At 40.3% G+C, this 25,967-nt stretch overlaps 1 protein-coding gene across 2 annotated transcripts in view; it reads left to right on the forward strand.

Moving 5' to 3' along the window:
* Positions 1-25,967, forward strand: part of LOC141923921 (uncharacterized) — a 127,172-nt gene that overhangs the window by 52,222 nt on the left and 48,983 nt on the right. The window contains exon 5 of one of the 2 annotated variants that reach the window (XM_074825632.1): positions 18,189-18,294. In XM_074825632.1, the coding sequence (XP_074681733.1) occupies positions 18,189-18,213 (25 nt within the window). In that variant the 3' untranslated portion in view covers positions 18,214-18,294. Of the gene's footprint in view, positions 1-3,071; positions 3,149-18,188; positions 18,295-25,967 lie in introns of those variants that run through there. The other variant, XM_074825631.1, reaches the window with a different exon arrangement.

Raw genomic sequence — 25,967 nt, forward strand, 5'->3', positions numbered from 1 at the left:
TGCCTGGCACTGCCACTTGCTTCAGTTTGGCCCATAGGAACTGCTTCGGGGCCAGTCTTTAATTTTCCCTTTACATTGGACCTTGAATGAAGAATATCTCTCTCCAGGTGGCCTGAGAGGAGGGACATTTCAGGTATGCTTTTAAGAAACCAACTTTAGATGCTGGGTAAAACCCTGCCAGTTTTGAGGTCATTATTTCTCTTTTGAAGACTTTAGACAGTTCCAGCCTGATGTGCCTATCAGGGGACTGTAGCAATTCTTGAGATTGGTAGCAGAATAGGAGAAGATGGTATGTTGAAGATATTGGAGCCCTTTTACAGGTATATCTGGTATTCTTTGGTTAAATCTAAGCATGTGATATTCAGGATATGATTCTTATATTTTGTTGGGGTGTTTTTAAACTAATTCTTCTTTTATGGGTCAGAACCGCTTCTACTATACAAGAAGTCCAGAGTGCACGCTGTTGTTGAAAAGTAAATTTGGGGGCATGCTCTTTCTAATGTAATTGTGGAGCTGCTGTGGTCACGGGTGCACAGACTGCTCTGAATTCACAGGTTCGTGCAGCACTACTGCTCTGACTACAAATACTGATTATAGGATAATCGTATAAAGTGCAGTGTGTCCTCTTCCCATTTTTAGATACGGTTTAGCAGCTAGACATGAAATTCATCAATGCCGTTTGACCAGTCAGCTCTTTGTGGAAGAGCTCCACAAATGACAGTGAGTCCAGGGCTGCTAAGATGGTTGACATAATCAGAAGGTACATCTATAAAACTGGTTTTGTACAACCTGGGTTCAAGCAATTATCTGGCCTCTCTGTTCTTCTTTTTCATTTCAGTTCTCTTGAGTATTATTAGACAATGAAATTGCATGTCCACAAAATTCAGATTTAGTAAACTGGCCACAGGAAACGATTATTTATTTAAAAAAAGCATGAAGGAATAAATAATTTTAAGTGCATATTTGATTTAATTGTAACAGCTGTGCGATATATTATTCTCAGACTTTGGAATGAGGTGCTGGGACTGACATAAGTTGCTCTGAGTATTCCCTGGATTAAAAATTCTTGCTGTTTGGATTCTGTCATGAAGTGGTTGGCATCCCAGCGATCATGACAAGTGTACGTGTTGGCAAGGAATTAAAAATGGTGGCGCCTCTGAAGTTTTCCAGGAGGTTTACTGCCTGGGGATGGTAGACAGTTGTAGCTGTTACTAATGCCATTCTGTTGTCTGTGTTGCAGCTAATTTCTAAAACAAAGCAAGATTGGTCGCATGTTCCACTTGGTAATAGGAACTGCTAACGTTTGGTTTTCTTTGAGCGTTTTCTGACACTGGAGTTTTCATGTGCCCACTTCTCTTTTTGTTGTTTTGATAACATATTAAATCTGATTACAAGATCTCTCTGCCTTTAAACCGCAGTAAGGGCTGCTTGAGAAAGCATGACCCTCCAAAAAATTTTACCCTCAAGAGGAAATATCTGATTTTTCGTTTGTCTTTGATCCGGTCTCATCAATGCAATTTTACTTCTTCAAACAATTGAGCCTGCAGTTCATTATATTGCAAGACCGGAACCCTTCTATTACCTTATTTTTAGCAACAGTTGCATTGAGCCTTAAAATCACATTTGCAGAAAGGCAGGTCTGCACCGATCCTAAATCTTAGCCCTTAAAATTTACTGTCACTTATGCTTCCAAGGGGGGGCACCAGAAGAATGAAGTCCAGCACCTTTGTTCTCCTGAGAGAAGACCAGTTGGATGTGACGTATTGTTCAGTGGTGTGGCTTGATGATATTTCTCTATGGCCAAGTCAAATTAAGCATACGGTAACCTCACAAAACAATTTCAATTCTCACATCTTTGTAGTATTTTCACTTGCTCTCCTAAAGTACATTAAACAATGTTTTTACTTCTTTGAAGTGTAGCATTGTTTGGCTCGTGTACTTGACCTAAGGATGCTGTGTCTGTTTTACCGTCAGTCCCTCTGGGATGGTTGTGTGTGACCCATTTTGAAGTGCTGGCTGTCGTGTGAATGTTAATGGCCACCTCCACCTACGAATTGAGGGTGCACGGTGGGAGAGCACTTTGACTCCGTGCCTCGGGCACGTGCACCCTTGATGGTGACTCGGTAGAGCTTCTCAACCCGAGGCAGCAAGGCACTCTGCACCTGCAAAGCAGCTCAGCCCAGCAGGAGGGACCGAAGGGGAGCTCTGGGCCTACAGGTTTTAGCGTCTTCCCAAAGCAGAGCTTCCGACTATATTTCAGAGCTTAGGTACTTGATTAAAACATAATTTCCCGGCAGCTTATGGAGCTGAGAAGCTCTTAAAGGCATGAATTAGTGGGGAGACAGGTTGTGTCTGCTATGGAGTCGAGGAGCTGTGCTGCAGAAGAGAAAAATCATTCTGCTAGGTGATTTGTTAGGTTCAAGCGATGCTTCCAGAAATTTTCAAGCAAGAATGTTTATCTGCAGTGGGGACTGACTGACACTGTCACTTCTTCTTGGGAAACTCTCCATTAGAGAATGTTGTAGTTTTCTTAAACATGGCTATTAGAAGTCTAGGAAAAGAAATATAATACTTCAATTAGGGAGGAGGGAGGTGAGGGAGAATACTTCAGAAAATTTGGAGTGTCTGCCAAGTTTGTCAGAACAACCTCCTCTGCAACCTAACTGGGATTTGGAAAGAGGAGCATAGTTTGCGAGTTTGAAAAACTGGGTATTTTATTCTCATTGTACTTGACTGAAATATCCATGTATTATATGTAGCAAAGCTCTCCAAATACCTGTGTTAAAGTTGGCTGCAAAAGTATGGAGCCCTCATGTTACTTACCTAGCATACTGTGCATGGAAACATGGTTAGCATCAGGCAGGCTGAGACCCACTGAGAGAAAAAAGTCTGATTAGCAGCACCTAGAAATGGGCAAATGAATCCCCTGCAAGGAACCAGACCACTAGGAATGCAAAAATTCCAGGCCAGGAAGATTTCATGCGTAGGTGGAAGAATTGTGTCTGTATATGAACCTGACAAAGGGAATAAAAATGACAAAATGAAGGTGCAGCTTTTTTACATTTTCACAGGACAAAATGAAAGAGTGAAATAAAATTGCCAGGAATGAATACACAAACCCTGGAACAGCTGAGAAAAATGTTTGAGGAAAATATACAGGAGGTAGCAGAGCACTTTTTGCTGAATCCCAAAAGCAAGAAGCAGAGGATAGATGCTTGCATCGTGTTGCTGAGAATTCTGGCATGCACGTGTACTTCAGAGACATAAAAGATCTCCTAATTAGAGACAGGATCATTTGTGGGACATGTGATTTCAGTTTGTAGGAGGAATTGCTGAGAAAAAGACATCTAACCCTAAAGGAATGAATCAAAAGAACAAGAGCAGCTGAACTGTCCAGGGAAAGGAGCAGAACAAGGCCTGCTCTTGCAATACACAGGCTCGCTTAAAATGAATCCAGGAAACGGGGCAGAGACGGGCTCGTGAAGGATGCTGCTGTGGCAGCGTGCTGGTACACTCCTCTGAACACGTGCCGGAAGGGACATGGAAATCATCATTACTGAGGTCTCGGTGCTGCGTGCAGCCTCTTCTGTGAAAAAGCAGCTGTACTTGAAGTCGTGGAGAAATCGCCCCAGTGCAGGAGGAAATTTACAGCAAGACTTAACCAAATTCAACATCTTGTAGCACATGTCCACGGCAGAAAGTGGTCACCACGTATGTTTGCAGCTCCTGATTGCAACAACCGTATTTGCGCCGCGCTCGTGGATCTGCAGCCGGTAGCACTGTTGTGGCTAGTGTTAGCCAGGCACCGGTGGGAGGCAGAGGGCAGGACGAGGGCGACCGGGTTGTGGGGAGGCAGCCAGCCGGGGGTGAAATGAAGACTGTGAGCAATGCACGAAAGCACAATAACGTTAGGGGCTGGTAGGAACGGAGTCACAGGAGTGGAATTCAGTAGCGAGCAGCGGGACGGTGCAGTGTGTGTCTGGCTGACGCCTCGTGGGCTCTCCCGTCCTCGGCCAGAGATAAAGGAGGCAGAAAGAAACCAACAGGCACTATGATGGGGCTTCAGTGAGGTGAAATCAAGTTCTGTTTCAGCAGAACGGGAACCAAAAGGGTGTTCTGGAGCTCAACGTGTATGAAGGAATAGGAGATCAAGCTGGTCCAAGTGGGCTGGGCGGGGAAGGCCAGCCTTTATGTGTCTTTGGGTTAGCAGCCTCTGGTTAGTCACCAGATGTTTGCATGAAAAGCACATCCAGAGGAAAGTTGTGGTGACTTATCTGCGGTTCAGAGAGAAGTAGGACGACAATGTTTGAAAGAGGCACCAGGAAGTTAATCCATCTGAGCATGACCTGAATGTTACCCCCATTTTTTGTGTTTCTCTACACTGTTCTCTAAAGAAACGCCAATTATGTTTTAGAAGAATAAGGGCCTCTCATGTTGTTATTCATCACGTGGTACATGAAACACTAACACTAACTCGGAAATTGTGAGTTAACCTTGTCCTTTCATCACGTATGATCATCTCGTCGCTAGACTGGTGACTGCTCAAAGCTGCCTGAAAATGGTTGGGCCCCAGACAACTAAACTTTTATGCATCAGTACAAAAGCAGCAAAGAAGATGAGAAGGAAAACTGATTGTCCCAAGGGACACGGCATAGTGGTTTGGGTAGTTCTGCTTAGAAAGTCATTTGTGGCTTTTATAATGAGGAACTTAAGGTTTGAATTTTCAGACTTATTAGCTGTACATTTGTTTGTTTTTTATTAACTTAATATACTACGTGCCACATTTTCTTTGGGGTATTGAGTCATGTGATGGATTCATCCAGTTTAGCTCTAAATGCGTGGGCTTGCTCTTTCATAAAACTTTGAAGAGATCTGAGTCTCAGATTTCTTGAGTTGTTTTATTTTATGCCTGTATATTTTTGGTACAGCAGCTAATGTTTTCTGTCCTGTTTGCTTTCTGAAAATATGTGCTTCTGGCTAATGTGGAAAGGTAATGTAGTTTTCAGTTGTTCTCTTCCTTGACCCGTGAGAATTAGAGTTGTCCTCTTACATGAGCAGACACAGTTAAACCACTTCAGTCTACAGAAGAATCACTGGAAGTTTCCAATCCCCTAGCTCTCTGCTCTAGTAGAAAAGAAAAACAAGATCTGAAAAGTCTGAGAAAGATACAGCTATTAAGCTAATACAGTATACTTCATCTAGCTGCTAAAAATCTTGACTGTTAATAGTGATTAAATATAATTGCATCAGTAAAGGTGGTGTAAAAAAAAAAAAGCCCTTTCATTAGAAGCTATCTTTAGGAAACCCTGATTCCTTGAGTTAAAAAGTTACGTGTAACTTTGCTGTTTTATTTTGGGTAGTGCTTTGAAGGTTTCTTAAACCCAGGAATATGTAGAAAGAATAAATAAACCATAGCAGAACAAATACACAGTTCTGAAGTATTCTCTTGGTTTCATTATATATCTGCAGTACATGTGGTTTATTCAAAAAGAAAATTGGGCATAAAACTGAAAAGTTAATGGAAAAATATTCAACCATCCTAAAGATCTGACCAAATAATAAAGATATTTGCAAGAAAAAACAAATGAACAAACCACCAGCTATGTGCCAGATAAAATTTTCATTGAATGGAATGGAAGGACTCCCAGTAATTTCAGTTAAAGCTATTGAATCAATTCTTGGTGGTTGTTGTTGTTGCTACTCTTCAGTTTGGAAGGGAATCTGTTCATTATTTTAAGAGCTGAAGTTGCTAATCATATATTTAAAATCTGACCTATGTCATGTCCTTAACACTACACTATGTTTACAGAGGTTTTAAAATTTCTCCAAGTTATGTGATCTGAAAAAGTTCTCCCTAGGCAGTAAGATGTTAACACATTAAGCAGTTTTTGTATAATGCAGAATACCACATGCTGTTCTGTATCCTTGGAGCTGAACTGGATATTTGCACATTTGGATTTATTCTGTAGATGATGAGAAATGATGTAAACTGAAAGAGGACTTTAAAACCTCTTTTGGTGAAATACTGACAATTATGAAATAATCTAATTCTTACATAGCTTTGTCACTGCTAGTGTTCAATATTACTGCAAGTCTTTATTTCAAGAGCCTCAGTTACTACCAAGGCAAAAGTATAACAGTGAGCCCTGTTTGCTTAAAGAAATCATATACTCCAAATGTGTTCCAGAGGAATAATCGTATATTCTTTGTTGGGTATTCAAGAGAAGTGATAATTCTGAAGCAGAGAATGCTCTTGGTAATGTTTCCATGGGGAAACGCAGTAATAACGTATTTAGCTGTTCCCCTGAGCAAAGTTTAAGTCCAGATCTTGAGGTCACCTGTGGTGAGGTGCTCAACTAAATGCTGATGGGTCCTCTCCACATATAGGTGCTTTCTGCTTTTAAGTTGTTAAAGATATTAAAACCATGAAAATGGGTTGATATTTAGGGCATTTAATGAAATACTCAAAGAATGTAAGTGTGTAGATACAAGGTAGATATGTACCATACAAAGCAAAGATAGCGTGGATGATGAAAAACGAGTCCCTTCTGACTTTATTATTCCTATTCTGCTTAACTATTTGCCTTTTATTTTGAGAATCCCAATGTGGAAAAATATTTTTATAATCTGTGTTTGGAATTTTTGGCCCTCATGCAATTTTGATTCATGAGTTGAAATCCTGTTTCCATGGAAATCAGCTGAATTGCTGATCAGCTTTGAATTTCTCCCACAAATTAAGGCAACTGGGGGACATCATCTAGACTGATTCTTTCTAATGTTGGCCTAGTATTTTCTCTTTTAACCTGGGAGTTACATGAATGGGAGCTGTATTCCAGTGGTGATTTAAGTCAAGGTTCCCGAATGTAATTGTAACAAATTCTCTTGTATCCAGAGAAACACAGGTTTACCAAAAATGCAAAAAAACAGTATGACATGTACACACGTGCTTGACACCCTGGCAACATACACTCAGAAAAACCCCAGGGACAGCTGCAGTCATCGTCATGATGATCTTTTAAGTTTCTACAACCAACATACCTCATTTTTAGGGAGGTTGAGTTGCAGCTCTATGGCCTTCATTCACAGCCTGTTTCTCTTCCAGTTACTGCCAGGGTATTTGACAGACATGTTTGAATTGAAAGGGACTGAACATCATCTACGGAAATGCCTGTTGGACATAAACCTCCCTCGTTACCTTACAGACATACTGAGCAGGAGGAAAACCAACATGTGACCAAGACTTGTTGAAGTGAATAGCAGGGCTTTTTTTTTCCGGATTTCTAGAAGAGAAAAAGTAGGTCAGCAACTCTTTAAGATTTGTAGAGGACAGGACAGTGTCTGTACTGTCTCCTGATGACCAGTGTTAAAAGCTTATAGATGTGCTACAATCACTTAATACGTGACCGTTGCAAGTTCTCAGGAGGACACCAGGGTAATAACAAAACGCTGTGATCTCTCCATGTCTGTCCTTCGATCAACTTGGGTAAATAAGGCTACTCTGTTCATATGCTTGAACCTGACAGCATTCTCAGTAATTTTGTCCAAAAGTGGAAGTTGAGTCTGTGGGCAGTTATTGTCCAGTTGTCACCATCAAGTGACTTCTTGTGTGACAGCTGTCAACGACTTCCTCAGCAGGAGCCAGAAGTTCTGCCCCTGCTCCATACTATCACCACTAGGAACGGGTGTAGTTTTTCTCTGATGACTTTCAGAACAGCTGAAATAAAAATAAACACTTTATTTATCTTATGGGGAGCAGCTGAGGGAACTGGGGGGGTTTTGTCTGGAGGAGGCTGAGGGGAGACCTCATGGCCCTCTCCAACTCCCTGAAAGGAGGGTGCAGAGAGGGGGGATGAGTCTCTTGAGCCAAGGAACAAGCGCCAGGACAAGAGGGAATGGCCTCAAGCTGCGCCAGGGCAGGGTCAGACTGGCTCTTAGGAAGTATTTCTTTGCAGAAGGGGTTGTTGGGCGTTGGAATGGGCTGCCCAGGGCAGGGGGGGAGTCCCCATCCCTGGAGGGGTTGAAGAGTCGGGTTGACCCAGCGCTGAGGGATCTGGTGGAGTTGAGAATGGTCAGTGTGAGGTTAATGGTTGGACTGGAGGAGCTTCAAAGGCTTTTCCAACCAAGATGATTCTGTGATTTTTTTAGAAAGTCAAAAAAAAAATCAGTGCTTGGGAAGAGGGGTTTAAGCTAAACTTATTTTAATTGGAATAGTAAGGAGAATTGAGGCTCAAAATGCCAGCTCTGTTGTTTCCTTAGCTCTAACTCATAACTCAAAGAAGGAATTGGCTCAAAGGTAGGAATTGGCTGCTGTGGGGAGGGTGGGACAAGAATATGATGGTTTGCTGCTTTGAAAATGTTTGTTCGTCAGGCATTTGGGTGGGAGGGTGGCAGTGAAAACAGACCTTTACCCGTGCTGGAAATGCCAGGTGCTGCACTTCAGCAATATTCAGATTCTGAGTGTATTTCTGGCTTTCCTAATCTTTGATCCTGCCACTGAATCCGCGGGGGTGCAAAAATCCACCCACACAGATCCGATTTCGAAATCCTGGCCTTAATTATTTATGGTTTGGTTTGGACAAATTACTGTTCTCTGCAATAACCACAGTTATTACCAGAAATACAGAGCTATCTAAAACATACATATATACATTATGTATGTATATACATATTTTTTAAGACGTTGCCTTTATTAATGTGTTTTGAGGCTGAACTGAAATTTTCATTACTCAGTCTTGCCCTGTGCTGCTTTTCACCTGACCACACTGGCCTGGATCTATAGCAATTAATTTTCAGAAAAAACAGCTCATAATGTTTATAACCTGAAACCAGTCCTAGAACTAAGAGAAGAACATCTAGCTTTATACACCTTGCAACAATATCCTAGTGTTTTGTTAAACTGCAAATGGGCTGTACTTGTTTTTCTGCACAAAGCAGACCCCCCCTTTTTTAAATGTCTCTGGGCCTGATTCATAAGACTGCTCCATCTCAAGTTAGATCATTTTCATCTGCATATAAATAGAAGGTGAATCTCTTATTAAAAAAAAAAAAAACTTTTGAGCAAGGACAGTAAATTTCATGAAACAAATATAAAATCAGAATTTTACAGCAAAATCAGACATGCCAGTGCCATTACAGAGCCTGGAAATGCCATCTGGGACTGTTCTTTAATTAGAGTAGGACAAACTTGGTGACTTTTATGTGTTTCCCAAGTCTTCTTTTCCCTTCTCTTCACCTTACTTTTTCCTGAATTTTTAATCATAAATTAATGCTGATATGTTTGCTGTCATAATGCTTACAAATAGGTTACCAGTATTTGAGTGTTGCTTTAAATTTTGATTCTTCATATTTGTCCCTTAACAGACCCAAGTCAAAGAAACATACTCTCTTCAAATGTTCGTAGGTAGGATATGGCAAGCAAGGTCATTTCAGTTATCACATGTTCTCAATGGGAAGTCGAGTGAAAAGTAGCAGAAGCTTTCAGGTAATTCCTGTGCCTACTTAGAATTATGTATTATTTGAAGTTAGAAATCTGTACCCCAGCTTCCAATGAGGTGCTGTCCAGGTACTTTAAAACATGTTCCTAATTCTCAACTGGCATGTCCAGGATTGCCCACCAAACCTGGTAACAGCTGAACGTGGTTTTCTCTTCATAAGATTGCAAACAGTTGTCCTCCTAAAAGGTGGGGTAGAAGACTTCTCTGTCACACCTCCTACGTGCTTCTCCAACCAGGGAAACTGAGCTCGTGCTTAGAGCAGAGGGCTTGGGCCGGGGCGGTGAGGGCTCCGCTCTCAGCTGTGCCGCAGCCCTCCTGCATGGCCTCTGTAGGTCACTTATCTCTCCGTACCTTCCTTTCACCATCACGTAATGCACTGCTACCTTGTGGAAGGTCTCTTTGTTAGTCTTTGTTGAGCACGCAGACGTTTCGGGTGAAAGATGACAGAAATACAAAATACAATTCCTAAATGTTCTTTGCTGCCCGCAATGCATTGAGAAATCATTTGCAAGAAGGCCGTTTGCATTTTATCTAAGGACACAGTAGTACTAGTTTTGATTTTCATCAAGTTAACATATGCTTTAGGATCTGAGATTTCAATCCAGTGTGTTATGGATGTGGATTGCAACCCTAGTCTTGATGTCCAAAACAGTTCCCAGAGTCACAGGAAATACTTGTTTTGCTCATGTTATTGTTGAAGAAAACTAAATGGCACCAAAAGTATTCTAGAATGGAAAAAACTTATTCTAGAATGGAAAACACTTTCTGCTAAAAATCACGTTTATATGAGTGACCTAACCGAAAATTAAAGAACCTCACAAAACACTGTATATTTGTATCATAGCAAATAGTATACTTGTCTTTCAATAAATAGTATTTATAATTTTAAAAATTAAAATACAGCATTAGCTGCATTTTGCCAGGTTATTAAATAGTGCAAAGGACTTTTTCTACTTCGGTACAGTTAGTTCATATTTCCAAGTCATGGTTGTATTTAGTGTTTCTTAAAAAAAAAAAAAATTCTCAAGCTTTCGGAATTGCATGTTCCAGAGCTTTGGGTACTCTGTTGCAGCCTGTGTTGGAACTAACTGTATTCTAAGCCTGAAATAAACCTCTTGAAGGAATCCTCAGTCTTCTTCTGATGGAAAGTATTAGTAAGCTAAAGCAGAGGGTCTATTTAAGGCCCTCAATGATGAGAAGCCAGTTGCACAATGGAGAATAATTTTGCCCTTAATATACGTGTACAATATTTTTTCCCCTACGGAGTTACCGGATTCTATCATGGATTGTTTGGATGCTACAGAACTTTATTTTAGAGATTGTGAGCCAAGGTTTAAAAATTACTAGTAATTCTGGAAGTGTCAGTGTTGGAGAACCAAACTTGAGACCTTGCTGATATCCCTTCCAAAGGTTTCAAAGTATTCAGCTTCGTGCAGGAGATCCACCTATACGGTGTCTCAGGTTGGGATACAAAAGTCCAAGCTTGTCACCTTTCAGCCTTTGCCCTGCTTTCATTTTTATAAGAAAATGCTATAAATATATACTTGCCCATTAATACAAAGCGGTATCTTATGTATTTAATAGTTTCCCACAGTAAAAAATTGTCTGCACATATTTCTAGATGGGAAACGTGGGGAATGTTACACAAACAAGAAATGTGTTTCATCTTTCAAGCTACAGGTAGATTGTGGCTTTTCAAGATCTGCAGATTTTCTCTGTAAATTAATCTTCCACTATCTTTTGTTGGTGTATTTCAAGTTCCGCCGGCTTCCAGCTAGAAAGCTAATGATAACACATCAGAATTGCACCCTTTTAAAAGAACAAAAGCAGGGTACGCATCTGTAATAGTAGCGTAATGACACCAAATCTGTGCGTGTATGGTTTAGTATTATTTACCTAAATGCTTGTTCATTGGCACGTAGACGATTTCTTCGATGCTTTATCTTCATATTATGTTTTGCAACACCAGTCTGGCATCATTAGACATCCACCCGCAAGCATTTTAAAGATTTTTCCACACAGCCGTAAAATTGCACCTTCCTCCTTGAATCTAAAATCAAGTACACCTGTAATAACAAAGCAGTGGAATACTATGCACCTCTTCTTGGATGTTTAACTGCACTGCAGTAGAGCTGTGGTGGTTTGCCTTCACGGACTCAGTGAAATTAAAGGTCGTGTCCTAATGTTACGTCTTCCTGTTTAAAATGAATAGCTTGTAAATGTTTATCTCAACTAGAAGTGAGAACGTGGTCTACGTTTGTGCTCTCCAATTCCCGTTTTGAGAAACCGTGCAGCAAAACAGCTGCATATCCTTTCATGTCCTTCTTTTGCTGTTAAACATTTACATCTTTGATTCCAGTTCTTTGCCAGGTTTCCCCCTCCTTGCATTTGGATTTCTGGTTGAAGCTCACAGTAGTGCCGTCTAGATTTATAGTGGGTTACATTGTTTTTTGCAGAAAAGAGCAAGAGAAAGAAATAAATCCAGCGCAGAAGTACTGAGAATTCATGTACAGTGTCATACAGTATATAGTTTCTTTGTGTTCTGCCAATATGTATTTCAGTTTAAAATGTCTTGAGGCTGGTTGGGACTATTTCTATAGAGAGAGGACCAAAGTATACAGTATATTGGCTTCCATTTTGCTGTTTTTGGACAGTCAGGGCTGCTTTCCATTTCCTACAATGTTCCAATATAACTAAATCACATATACTCTGTAATGGAGGCTTCTGAGACCTGAGGCTTCTGTAAAATGTAAAAGAGCAAAGTAGTATTTATACAGTATAATATTTTGATTCGCTAATGAGCTGTGAGGTGGGTGTTATCATGAACTACTGTGCAGCAAGAAAGGTTCCTAAAACATGCATCAACTTACTCCATCTCCGAATCATTGCAGATAACACAGTGTTTAGTTTCTAATTAGACTTGTGTTGTGCTAATTCTCATGAGCAGTGTAAGTGATTGACATTCTGCGTTTTAGTGGCAAGTACCAGAGCAGCTGACTTCAGCTCCATGATGAAGCCAGCGTACAGCTGCTGAGAAAAGCAAGCCGTTCAGAGAAGCTGATTTGCAAGATTAACACACACTGATTGGTATGGTCTTGTTCTGAGGGGGAAGGAGGAAACAAGGCACACAGTCTTGAATTAGACTAATGATATTCTAGTCCTAAAAGGATTAGGAAAGAAATGTTTAACTGGAAAAAAAAAAATCCTATGCATAATAGTTCACAAATTATTTATTTACTTTGGATAGTCTTTTGCACTATCTCTTAGGAGAGGGTGAACATTATTCTTCCATGCCTCAGTCCCCTGTATTTAAAATACAGTTTGTCCTAAGTCCTGTTTTCTGTACATGTGAGTAATAAGTGTAACCTTTGAGGCAGAATCTTGTGAACTATTTCTTGATGGAACATGTCAGAGCAGCATAGGCATTTTACATGGCTAAAATGATTTCTGAATAATTTTTGCTAGCACGTTTTCTTTGTGGCCATCTCAAGTCAGTATTTTTGGTAGTGCAGTTCCACTCTAAGAATAAGTAGCGATATGGATTGGATATAGACAGTCTCATTGAACTAGATTAGGTTATTGTAAGGTACATCTTCTAACTTAAACTCTCCAGTCAGGTCTGACTTCAGTCAGTTTCTGAATGTTAAGTTTGGCTTTTTCAAATCATTATAATGGCATTCAGCACTAATAAAGACTGTGCCTGTGGCTCTTGGTTGTAGCATTGCAAGTACCCTGTGAGGCAGAGCAGTGCTGTTACTCTGTTTTATGGACTGGAGAGAAATGGCTACGGTTAAGTCCCTTCTATGTGTTGTATTACAGGCAAGGGGCTGGGTAAGGAGTGGCATTTTCTCAGGATGATCAAGGTGTGGCTTGCTACAAATCCCATCTGCTCTCTCCGCATGCAGTGTTAGAGGCCCTTCCTGGAACAAGCTCCTCGGGTGATTTATCTGCGTGAGGTTGCCGGTACAGGCTCACTGGAGAGGCAGATGGGACACATGATGGCAGACTTGGACCAGTTGCGTTTGGCAGAGAACAGATCTATGGAATATGATAGTCACTTTATGGGGCAGAATTTCTATTGAAATGGTATTCCTTGTGGATTCAATCACCCAGTCTAGTGTAAATGTCAGTGGTACTGTGCAGCTGTTGGATTTTCGGAATGGCTAGGTGTGCACTAGAGGCTGCAAAGAGTGTGTTTGTACAAATCATGAAACAGATAAAGGTATTAGCTTTTGTCTGTGTGCTTCAGCCTGCCAGTAATACTTTTTTGCAGGCAGTGTAAATAAAGGTCTGATTTTCCTCTGTCAGTTGATGTTGGGGTGAATTAACTTAGACTTGAAAGCCTCAACAATAACCCAGGTAATAAAACTTAATCATGAAGAATGATAAAATTTGTCATCTGCTTTGGAAAGGAAGGTGTAGGGTAACCAGACCTCCCATTTGTTTCCCCTCTGACCCTGTTTCTTTTTTGTCTCTCTCAGAAAATGCAGAAAGAAGGCTCTGGACCTTGTGAGAGCATTAGAAAACTTGAAAAAAAAAATCGTGTGGCGTAACCACCCACTTGACCCAACTATGGTCAATATGTTTTAACTATATGAAAGTGCAAACTGCTCACAGTTTATTATACTGAGTAAAGATCTTCTGTAGTGTTCTCTGAAGATAAAGCTTGTCTTGGACTTCTCTGGCAGTGGAATCAGGCTAGCTACAAATCCATGTTGTAGATTAGGTCATTTGCTTGTATTTCAGTTACGGTGTTTTTTCCAGTTTCTCTTCCTCCCCTGTTCTGTAAAAGTAGTGCAGCTGACTGGAGGGCTGTAGGCATTGAAAGGGCTGGGGCATTAAAAACAGAAGCTTTGGGTCCTTTTTCATACTCAAACAAATTTTTATATCCCAAGTGCACTATTTTGTGCTGCCCAAGGAAAAGGATATTGTGAACACAAAAGCCGTTCAGCTCTCCTTGAAGCCAGTGGCAAAATTCCACTTTCTTTCAATGGGAATTTGCAAAAACCCCATGATGGGTAGAAGAAAGCTGTGAGTCCACAGTACCATGCAAATGAAAAATGCATACATTCCCTTTTGGTTTTAGTATAACTGATTCTTTATTTTCTTCAGAGAATATGGAAGTGGTTGGTCACAGGAAATAGCTGTAACAAGGATTGCTGAAACACCCCGATTCCTCCAGACAGTTGAAGGGATGGCCCATAAAACAAGAATTTGCTGTCTGTAGAAAACCAGACTAATGGCTGCACAGGACATTGCAGTCAGGACTCGCTTAAAGCATTTGCCCTGCTTATTCAGCAAAATGTTGATGGAAAAAGGGAACAACTGTGAACCTTAGGAAGAAGCAATCATATCATGTCTATTCTAGTTACCACCATGTCTTAAAATAGAAGGACAATGAAACTTGTATTTTAGAGAGATACATGATCCCTATCAGTTCGGTGTCATATCATTTGTACGTTTTGGAGAGAAACTGCTCTGGTTTTGGAGGAAGAGTCCCATAAACCTGTTACTCAGGCACTTACACATCATCCAGTTTGTATTAGAGCACGGGGAAGGAGGAACCACCTTGTTTTCCTGAGTGTTTCCTTCAATTTGGAGGGTGAAGTGTCAGCTGCTGTTTGAATGTGTAACAGTCACCAGTAAATCTCTAAATCTAAAGATTTGTGTTAACTAAAGCATCCTGAATAAGTCTTGTGTAAAGCAGAGGTTGAAATGTAAGAACTTCAAGGAAGCCATCTCTCTCTTTAAAGTGAGTTTTCCTTTGGGCTTCCTCACAAGACAGCAGAAGTTTGGCTGCCCCAGAGGCTGTTCTTTGTGTACCTACTGCTCACCGTGCCTGAGCAGCCGTGTGAAGGGGAACCCAACAGCGAACCTTCGGCATCGCTGTGGCTTGTATGAAGGGAAGAGTGTGTAGATAAATGTACCTTCCAGATACCCGCATCAGCAGCGTGGCACAAAAACGAAATCTCTCATGTTCTCTCCACGTGAGACCATCCTTAAAATTCTCCAGAACAATGAGGTTTCTCTGCAGCTGTGAAGAGCCCTAGGGCCTTGTCAAGCATTCTTGCACTTCTCAGCTTATTCTGTTGCACCTTGATAGAGATAAGACTAATTATTAGATACTCAGCTTTAGACTCCCTACAGTGACTCAGTGTATGGAGTTTTCTTTATCTATCCTTTTCCAGTCTAGCCTTACAGTTTACTTTAGTGAGATTATGTACTTGCTGATAATGACAGAATTTGGCTACCAGGAAAGGACATGGTTTTGACCTCCATGGGATGTTACTGATCTGTAAATCATCTGATGTCTTCCAAATAGTGGCCACTCCATCACTTTTCACAATATACCTTGCCTTAAGATTGGAAAATAGTGATATTGGGTGGTCAGCTTCAGGAATCTTCAAAGGGACCCGGAATCTTCAGAAACTGCTGTTAGGGAAGATTGCATCTTCTAAAGTCACATTGCCCTAAGTTTTGAAAATTTCAGGCTTGCATCAATATTCATGAGAGATCCAAGCTCAGTGATATTTAATGAAAGAATACCTTTATGGAAAGTACTTTACATGCACAGTAGATGCATTTTAGAACCCATTTGAAATGTGTGTGTAGATTCTGATGTTCCCAGAAAGGCAAAACTTAGCAAGCAGAAGCATTTGAAACTGGGAACTAATGTGTCAGTCTTCTGCTGCTGGAACTGGATTTGAATTAGACCTATATGCTGCTGTGTGACCTTTGACCACATAACACATCACTTTACCATGTGCTGTCGTCAGTACCTAATGATAAGGAGAGGTAGAGAAGCTGAAGAAGCAGGGGGTAGTGGAGACTTGGACTTGTGCCTGTTATAGGCCCATGATAGTGTTTGGTTGCTAGGGCTTATTGTCAATGACCTCTAACTTTCATTCAGATGTTTTTTAAAGGTAGAAGAAACTAAGTATTGTACACAACTACCAATTGTAATTCAAAATACATAATTTCTTTTTACGATGCAATCACAGAATCACAGAATCGTCTCGGTTGGAAAAGCCCTTGAAGCTCCTCCAGTCCAACCATGAACCTCACACTGACCGTTCTCAACTCCACCAGGTCCCTCAGCGCTGGCTCAACCCAACTCTTCAACCCCTCCAGGGATGGGGACTCCCCCCCTGCCCTGGGCAGCCCATTCCAACGCCCAACAACCCCTTCTGCAAAGAAATCCTTCCTAAGAGCCAGTCTGACCCTGCCCTGGCGCAGCTTGAGGCCATTCCCTCTTGTCCTGGTGCTTGTTCCTTGGCTCAAGAGACTCATCCCCCCTCTCTGCACCCTCCTTTCAGGGAGTTGTAGAGGGCCATGAGGTCTCCCCTCAGCCTCCTCTTCTCCAGACGAAACCCCCCCAGTTCCCTCAGCTGCTCCCCATCAGACCTGTGCTCCAGTGATCACTTGCAGTAAATACGAGAATAAGGAGTGTTAAAACTCAGATCATACTGATTGTTATTTTTTAAGAGAAACGTGAACCTTAAATTGAAACAGCATGTCTACAGTAACTGTTGACATAGGTAAACTGATGCAACGAGACTAGAAGCAGTTATGATACATGTGATGACTGGACTAGCCAGGTGACCTCCAGAGAGAGAGTGCACCAGTTATGTCTGCTGTGTACTCTGTACCACAGGCTGGCAGGATCTGGAAGAAGCAGTGAGAAGGAGAATGCATTTTATTTGATGTTCAAATTTTTGTTTTGAGGAGTCCATACCCAAGTTGCTTCAGCCAGGGAAAGGCTGACAGCGGCCTGAGGTCTAAGGATGTTAGAGGGAAAGGCAGGTTTTGCTTTGGGTTTTTGAAAGATAAGCAGAATCAAGGAAAACAAGAACAAAACAAGTATACTTTGGGCATTCCGTAACATCCAGATCTGTGTGAAGTTGTGGTATTTGTGTGCGTGTGTTGATTTATCTTTATGCTAATGTCAGTGAACTGACTCTCTCACAAAAATAGAACAAACATTTTCTTAGTGGCCTGGAGAGAAGAGGATTCTCTGGGTTTTATTCTTACGAATTTAAAGATATTTCACATAGACTTTTACACACACAGCGACCAAATTCTCTGCTTGTATGAACTGGCATAGCATCACTCTGCTCAATGCAAGCTTATGTTAGTTTATGTGGCAGATGATTTGGTCTTGGTGTACAACAAATGGTTTGTTTCTCATTCTCCCAATTCCTGAGTAACCAGTAGAGGGAAAGTTTTCATTAGGTTTTGAGTGTAGTTTTGCTATAATGTGTGTACTCTGGGTGAGTAGTCCCAAGCCAGCGAGGTGTCTGTATATCATAGAAGAGATGTTGTACTCGAGCTAAAAAGCTTTTCTGGTTCCACTGAAGAAGGGGAGAAGGAGAGAGGTTGGCAAAGGAGCCACTAAATCCAGCAAAGCGTCGAGCACTGCCAATAGTCTTGAGCGTGGCTCAGTTCAGAAAGTTCAAAACCACTGCTTAAAGGAACAGTGCAAATATTTTCCATCCTTTTCTATGAAATGACATGGTTTGTTTACTGTTTCTTGTTTATCTGCTCTGCATGATATGTCACGTTTATCAGTAAAACAGACTGTAGGGGGTAACAGTACTTAAATGTTTATTTTATGATGTTTTGGCTTTTGCTGTGTTTATTCTGCAGTTTCTGACTAAATTCATACTCAGATAGCTTTTTCTTCTTCTGTTACAGTGTATCTGTCTCCAGCTGCCCCTAAAAAGATGAAGCAGTAATCCGGCAAAATGAACTCCAAACGCACAAAGAGAAGACATTTGAGACTAATCTGCAAGGCGTTCAGGTATTTGTGCTTTCGTTACGTATACCAGTAATTGGTGCATGATGTGGGGTACTCTGCAATTCATGCACTTGAAGGAAAATGTTCTTGTTAACTCGCACAAAGTGGTGAGAAAATGACATAAAAGAAAGGAAAAAGTCACAAGAAGGATTTAAAGCTGTTTAGTCAGAATGCCACCACACAGCTTAAAGATGAAGCTGGAGTTGGAAAGGTGGTGTGTCAGAGTTGCAGCTCAGAGTTCAACGCACGTTGGTGCTTCTGGATGTTCCATCTCATCAGTTAGCTAAGCCGGATTTTACCATCTATGACTACGCAGAGCATTGATGGCCCTCTGAGGAACGGTGGAGAAAGCGGATTCTTTTCTGACATTCACTGGAGCAAAGTGAACGGCCTGTCCTCTACTGATGGGCTCAGGCGCTATAAAACTCCCAGTGACCTCAGGAATTAGATCCTGGCAGCCGTGTAAGCCCTGGGTTAGGCCTGCAGTGAGGGTGAAATTCATTTTGGTTCCCAGAGATGACAGAAGATCCTGTGTACCTCTTGCCAGGCCTCAAGGATTTTAGTGAGATTTAAATAGTGTATATGTTCTGTACACAGTTGAAAGGAAATAAGGCATTTGCAGTTCCTCCCAGTGCAGAAATGGGACTTTCTAGTTGGATAGCAAGGGAAATCTAGAGAAAGGTTGTAAATTTCTACATTACAGGAAAATAGATTTTTGTTTTACGAGTACATACAGGGAAAAGTAGCACAGGTCTGTTTAGTCTGTGTTATGTGTCTCTGAAGCAAGGAGAACAATTATGTGATTACTTTTCAAAGCTCCTTGTGAGCAGGTGATGACAGACGTGCGATAGATGTGCAAACTGATAATAGCAACAAGTAATTACATACATTTTGGTATTATGATAATACTGTAGAGATATTGGCGGTACACAGCTACGTCCCTTTATAGCTGATTAATTCAGTGAAGCAAATGGGATTGCTAACAGGCGTAAAGGTAAGAGTTGTGTTTGCAGAATGCATCAATACAAAGTGCATTCAGAGAAAACATTTTGCTTGTATAGTCATTACAATCCTACGTTATCTCGTTACAATCATTAAATTGTTATAATTAACGTTGCAAACTATTATTTATAATTAAGTATTTTAAACAAAACCACAAAAGCAGAGGTATCTCCTAAGGGTATATGTCTAATGGTTATGTCACTAATATGTGAAAATGACTCTTGTTAAATGTTGTACCGTATGTGACTGTCTGAAAACCAACTATGTGTAAACAGCAAAGTCACTTTGAATGTTATTTTAATTCCTGAACTACACGCTGTATCAGCTTCCAGATATTTATTCAAGTTCGTATTTTATTATGTGTGCATTCCCGTGGTTTTGGCAGTGTGTTCGTAGACAGTATTGATGTACTCTTTCAAATTTTGCTACCAAACTGCTTCTTTGACTTCGTGCAGCTTGCTTCATCTGAGTGAACATCAGATAACTCGTATGCAAAATTGATATTAAATCACAGAGCACCAGGTTTTGCTACACATAATACAGATGTAACACATGGGACCAGTGAATGATGGTGTAGCATTATTAGTTCTTTTCATTTCAGTATTTTGTCTTCACTGGCTAGTTTTTTGTAACATTGGTCTTCTGATACAAGTAGTTGCTAGCAGTGGCATTGCAAAATGTGAAGTCAGTGGTGAAAACTTGCTTTTTTCCCAAGCGGTTTTGAACCCTGAGTCAGATCATTTGCCTTCAGAAACATCCTCGGTCTCTGGAGCTACAGTTTTGTCTGTAAGAACAGGAAACCGCTGTAAGAATCTCCTAATGTAGATTTAGGAAAGGTTTCTCTCCAACTTTGAAGAGTGATACTATTTTTCTGTAAGAAGATTAATTGTATCTAAATAATTTTAACTTTTAAGCCTTTTGAGAATAAGTACACTCGAGATTAAAAAGTGTTTAACTACTTAGTTATGCAGTTCCTTCAAAACAGTTAACACTCTAAGACAGGAGAAATGAGCCTTACCCAAATTGTATTGACAATAGATAGGAAGAATACTGCCTGAGAACATCCTGTAACCTGAAATTAAGCACTAATTCTGTACCCAAAGGTGGTGGTCAGATCAGACATGCAGTATTTTAGATATGAATTACTGACCTTACTTAATGTTCTAAAAACTCATAGTTATGGAGAAAATAGTTTACTTTAGAATTTCAGGTTGTGATCATTCCAGTACTTCTAATTCCCTCAAAATAGGAAAATTCTAAAAGTCAGATTTTCCTCTTAGAAATTTCAAACTCATATGATTTGAATAACGATGAGTAACAAGCTACTATAGAAAGGAAGATTTTTTTTTTCCTTCTTTGGGGAAGAAATTACACTTAATGCTTGTTGAAATCCTTTCATGGTTCTAACACTACCCCGATACACTATTTTCTAAATAAACTACAATTACAATATAACAAAGCTACTTACAAGTGTGCTGTATTCAAGATGAAGATTTTAATTAGTTTTGGTTTGCACGGAAGGAGTACTTCTATTTCACAAATTTTGTGTAATTTTAGGACCTGAAAAACTTGAAATCAGTATATTGTCACAGTCTATTTCTAGAAGATGATGGCATTTTAAAAGGAACTGGATGTTCTGTACACAGTTGAAAGGAAATAAGGCATTTGCAGTTCCCCCCGGTGCAGAAATGGGACTTTCTAGTTGGATAGCAAGGAAACCAACAGGAAAACTTTGCGGAAGTCTCAAAACCCTAGTCCTTCTCCTTCCAAAACACTCTGCGTTGAGTATAGGAAGAATTAGTATCAAAATACTGCTAAAGAATGCGATACAGGATTATTCCAGTTAATTGTTAGCCACTTCTTCTATTCCTGTTTGCTGCATCTTGTAACCAAGGCAATGGTTTCAGAAAGTGCAGGAGTGTCGGTTACTTTTTTTGAACATCGATTCTGCATTGAGTGGTGACAGCGGTGACTGGGTGCTGTTAAGTTGATGGTGATGGTTGGATGCCTTTGTTTCAAAATGACAGCTTTGCACCTGTTATGCAGCCCAGGCGTGAGCAGCTCCTGCTGCCAAATGAAGACTAGGTAGCAGTGGTTAGTTGAATGTCAGCTATAAAATCTAAATGCAGTGAAGACACCGAGGAGGAAGAAAATAAAAAATTAAGACATGATGATTTAGTTGACAGCCATCCTGTTGGAAGTCCCTGAACTTGTGGCCTGAAAGTTTGGTTTCCTTGATAATGTTCAAAAACATGAATTGATTTTTTTTTTTTCCTTTTTATTTTTTTTTCTTGAGGCGGGGCATTCATTGGACCTAACTGGCATATATTGAACAGTAATGCGGGGAGGGAAGAGGGTTTCAGATGTGAATTAAGCCTGAGTTATAATGACTCATAACTGACAACAAAACACCCAAGAAGAGACATGAGACAGGATGAGATGAAATGAGACAAGCCATGAAAGAAGGGGCAGATTTATGAGTTATCGGCCTACAGATGGAATGTGAAGATATATGAGTGGAGAATGAGATCATCCCAAAGAAGTATGCTAGGGGAAAAGGAGGGGGTTCACAGGGCAGATCCCAGTAGCCTCTTGCAGATAGTGGGAGGATTGATTTAAGCCACAGGAAAATTAGTATTAAAAATGATATAAAGATGGGTCAGATCCCAAACCTCAGAGGAGCTTGATTTTTTTTTCTCTCCCTGCACTTCAAAAAGCAAAGAAACAACAGTTGGGATGACCGTGAGCCTCCAACAGCATGTGGAGACCATGGACATTGATGGTAATCCCACCTAGCTAAAATCACATAAACATGCTTTCAATTTTGGTAATGCAAGGCAATTTTCAGCATTTTAAGGCAACTGCTGCACTGCTTAGAATAAAGACAGGAGACAAAATTCTCGCCTTCAATCTACACAATGCAGTAGTTTTCTTAAAACGTTAAAATTCGCCTTTCATTGCTGAAACTGAAAGCATGTTTCCAAGTAACTACATCCTTTGTGCTACACTGCAGCCAAAGCATTTCTTATGGATTATAAGTGGTGGAATTGATTGCCAAGTCTATTTGAATGAAATTTCAGTTGGCACAATTATAATCCATTTCAAGATTCAGCATCTTAAAATTTCCACCTAAAAGATGAAAATAAATACTTGGCTGCTCACAAAGTATTAAATGGCACATACAGATCTGTGAAGTTTCTGTGTTACTTTAGTCGCGTCCCCCTCCCCTTTTCTAATTTTGTTCTCGTATCCTGTAAAGAGTGATTAGGAGGATCTGTTCAGAGAAGCGCACAGAAGTCTGTTATTTAGCTGAATCTGCAGAATCAGTTGGCAGTCTCATGAGAAAAACTTTTCTGGTGGAATTTCTTCTTACATCTGATTCTGATAGGAATAGATAGGAATTGGGAAGAGGCAGTAGAGTGTTTCTCACAGATTCAATCATTTTTGCTCTATGTCTTAGCTAAGAATACTAGGAGACATCTGTGTTGCTGGTCAGATTGAATTAAACCTCATTAAACTTGGTAGCTGATGGGTAGAACTTGAGGTAATCAGTAAAGCAGTTTTGATTTTGCTGAATGTCTTTAACTTTTTGCTTGAAATTTAATTTTGAATATAAAAGTGAACTACATTAAAAATTCATGAAACCTCTATTATTCTAAAAGCATGTCTGTTTTGGGTGGCACTGAAAAAAATGGATAGTTTTTTTCCTTAAAACAGAAAAACTGAAAAATGCTGAAACATTTTTGCTCAGTTTGAACCAGTAGGCTGAAACAGGATTTGGTTAAGCCTCAGTCTGTACTATTTTACGTTTTGTTTAACTATTGCTGATCATTCACTCAACAGCAGTGTGCAGGGAGTAGGAGCTCCCTCTAGGAAGGGCTGGAACATCTGAGCATAAGAATGAGCACGTGAGCTTAGTCCCAGGACTCGTCCAGCAGTAGATGGATTGTCCAGCCGCTTGGACCGTCACCTGTCCTCAGCACTGGCCAAAACCAAATGCCTAAGGAAGTGTGTAAGACCAAGGAAATTGTATATCATATTTCGACTAAGTAATCTCTTGGTGTTCAGCCATCCCAGAGACGTACACAGCCAGGCATAGTTTCTTTCTATTTAGTAACCACGATGGATTTCTATTCTCTAAACTTGGGTGATCTCCCTCTGAGCCCTGCAAACTCTGAGCAGCCACGTTAACTCCGTAGCAAGGAGTCCCACAGCTTAACACACGTGTTAGGAAGAGCCACTTCCTTTTTGTTTGTTTTGAAACTACCTCCTGCTAGTTCGAGATGGAAGGATGCTTTATGGAATCTGACAGCCAAGCTGGTAAAGGATTATTGAGATGATATTTTTGGAAGTTAGATTAGTGTGGTAGATAGAACACAGTTAAGTAATCCGGGACAGGGTAGCCTTGTACGTGAAGTAACCACTAACCTAAAAGGTCTGTAGTTCAAGAGAAATTATGTCTCAGCAGCCACGTCAATTATAAGCATGGGCATATTTGGTAACAGCAGAAAAACTCATGATAGTTTCCAGTTAAAGAAAGCATTTAAGTGTGTGTTTAACTCAACTGCCATGTTTCAGACTAAATATATGCTGGGGTACTTTACTGAGTCTGGGTGTTATTCCTGAGGTACCTGTTTCTAAAACTTAACGCTGCTGGAACACATTTGTTGGTGGTGGGTTTTTTAAATATTTGCTTGATGAACACCATATGCTTTTGACTTTGCTATCATTTGATATGTGTTGGATATCCCTCATTTTGGGTAGAGCGCTGATCCTAATCGGGATCATATTGAGATCAACGTGTTCAGTGATTTTCAGCTTTCCAGTGATAAGAGACTTGAATGGTAGAGAGAAGCAGGAAGAGGAGAGTAAAGGTGCGTGAGGAACCCTGACATTTAAACAAGCTAGGAAGAACAGAAGTCACCAGTCAGTTACATATTGAGACACATGATCTCCTTAGAATGGGCTAATAAATGCTTAAATAATACTTAAATAGGCAAAGGAGATCAGAAGGACTTTAAGTGTTAAATTGTCAAATTTCCCACCTTCTAAGAGTTTGATGGTACCTTTTCTTTCCTGGTAGAACCAGTGTTTTATAAACACACCTGTAGTTAATGAGTTAGGATGTTGCCAGAAGTCACAAGGTGTGCTTAAGATTAGAGTGTTCTTAAACTCTTCTGGGCTTAACAGTAGAACACGTGTAATGTACTATAGGTCCCATGTAGCCTCTACCCACCACTGAACCCTCAGGTTATGGGATGAAAAGAGTGAGTGGATTTATCCTTCAGACTGGGCCTAGCACAGAGTTGGAAATGAGCAATTGCAGCTGCCTGAGCTGCCCTTCATCCTCAGACACAGTCGCTCCTTTGTAGCATCTTTTGTTAAATAAAAAGAAGAGCTCTTTGCTGTGTTTGTAGAACACATTAAGAGTTTCAAATGGAAAGCAATGAAAAGAGCAAAGTATTAAAATTACTATTTACTCACCAGGTTTTGCAGACTGCTAAGGTTGCTCCTGCAAACAAACAACCAGCCGAACAAACATACAAAATCATGATATTGAGAGACTGATTTTAACTAAATCACCATAAAATCTTGCTGCCTGCGGGAGTTTTTCCTTACTAGATTTCACTTCGGGCTTCTTAGTGCAGACAGGCTTTGCAAATTTTAGTCCACTGAAACTGAGCTGGCTTAAGTGTCTTAAATCTTCTTTTTGGCAAAATATTATAGTAAATATAATGCATGACATTGCGTGACACAACAGTGGTATTCTTAAATGAGTCTTATAGTGGAGTTCCAGGTTAAAATTCAAGACAAGCTGTGTGCAGTACAGTATTTGATCATGTACATCCTAAATTCCTTTTATGTAAAGATAAACCTTGGGAGAAGACAAATACCTTTTTTGGGGGTTTTTTTTGCTTTTCATATGACATACTGGGGCACAGAAAGATTAGGGCCAGAATGTAAAAAATAGTGAAGTCCTGTTTAGACAGCAGAACAGAAGGGTGGACTTTGAAAAATACGCAGCTTTATTGGCCATGAGCTATCTCAAATACCTGATCAGAAGAATTGAAGCAGGAAACTAGTTGATGCTGAGCTCACTTGAAAATCTGACATCAGTGGTGGGCTTTTAGCACTAGAGAGAAGCTGTTTTGAAAATCTGTTTCATTGCAGGAAATAAACGTGGATACTCACCTTTAATCCAGTGTTTTAAACAAAACAAGTTTCTCCATTTTGGTAGGGTTTTTTCAGAGGCGGAGGTAGGGTTTTTTAAGAGGCATTGTTATGATGGAGATGGAAAAAGACAACAGGAGGGAAGGTGTAAGTAAGAAAATGCCATGGACTTTACATTGCTGACAGTGGAAGATTGAACCCATCAAAAAAAAAAATGTCAAAAGTAGCTTGAGATGCCCGAAGAGGTAAAAAATGGGAATTAATTTTCCCACAATGTGTTGAGCAGAAATCAGAAGGAAACTGAGGATTAATACATTCAGAAAATGGTACTGCCTATCAAAACATCTTAAAAGAACACTAGAAATCCCACTATTATGGGATTGGTGTGGGCTGGCAACGACCAGCTTCGTTGTATTAGGAGGATTGCTAATAGCTGTATTTTTCAGATAAGGTAGGAAATCAGTTTATTTCTAAATTGAATTGGCAGAATACCATTTAAAATC

This window comes from Strix aluco, chromosome 5, assembly GCF_031877795.1.
Source record: "Strix aluco isolate bStrAlu1 chromosome 5, bStrAlu1.hap1, whole genome shotgun sequence".
Taxonomy (NCBI): Eukaryota; Metazoa; Chordata; class Aves; order Strigiformes; family Strigidae; genus Strix; species Strix aluco.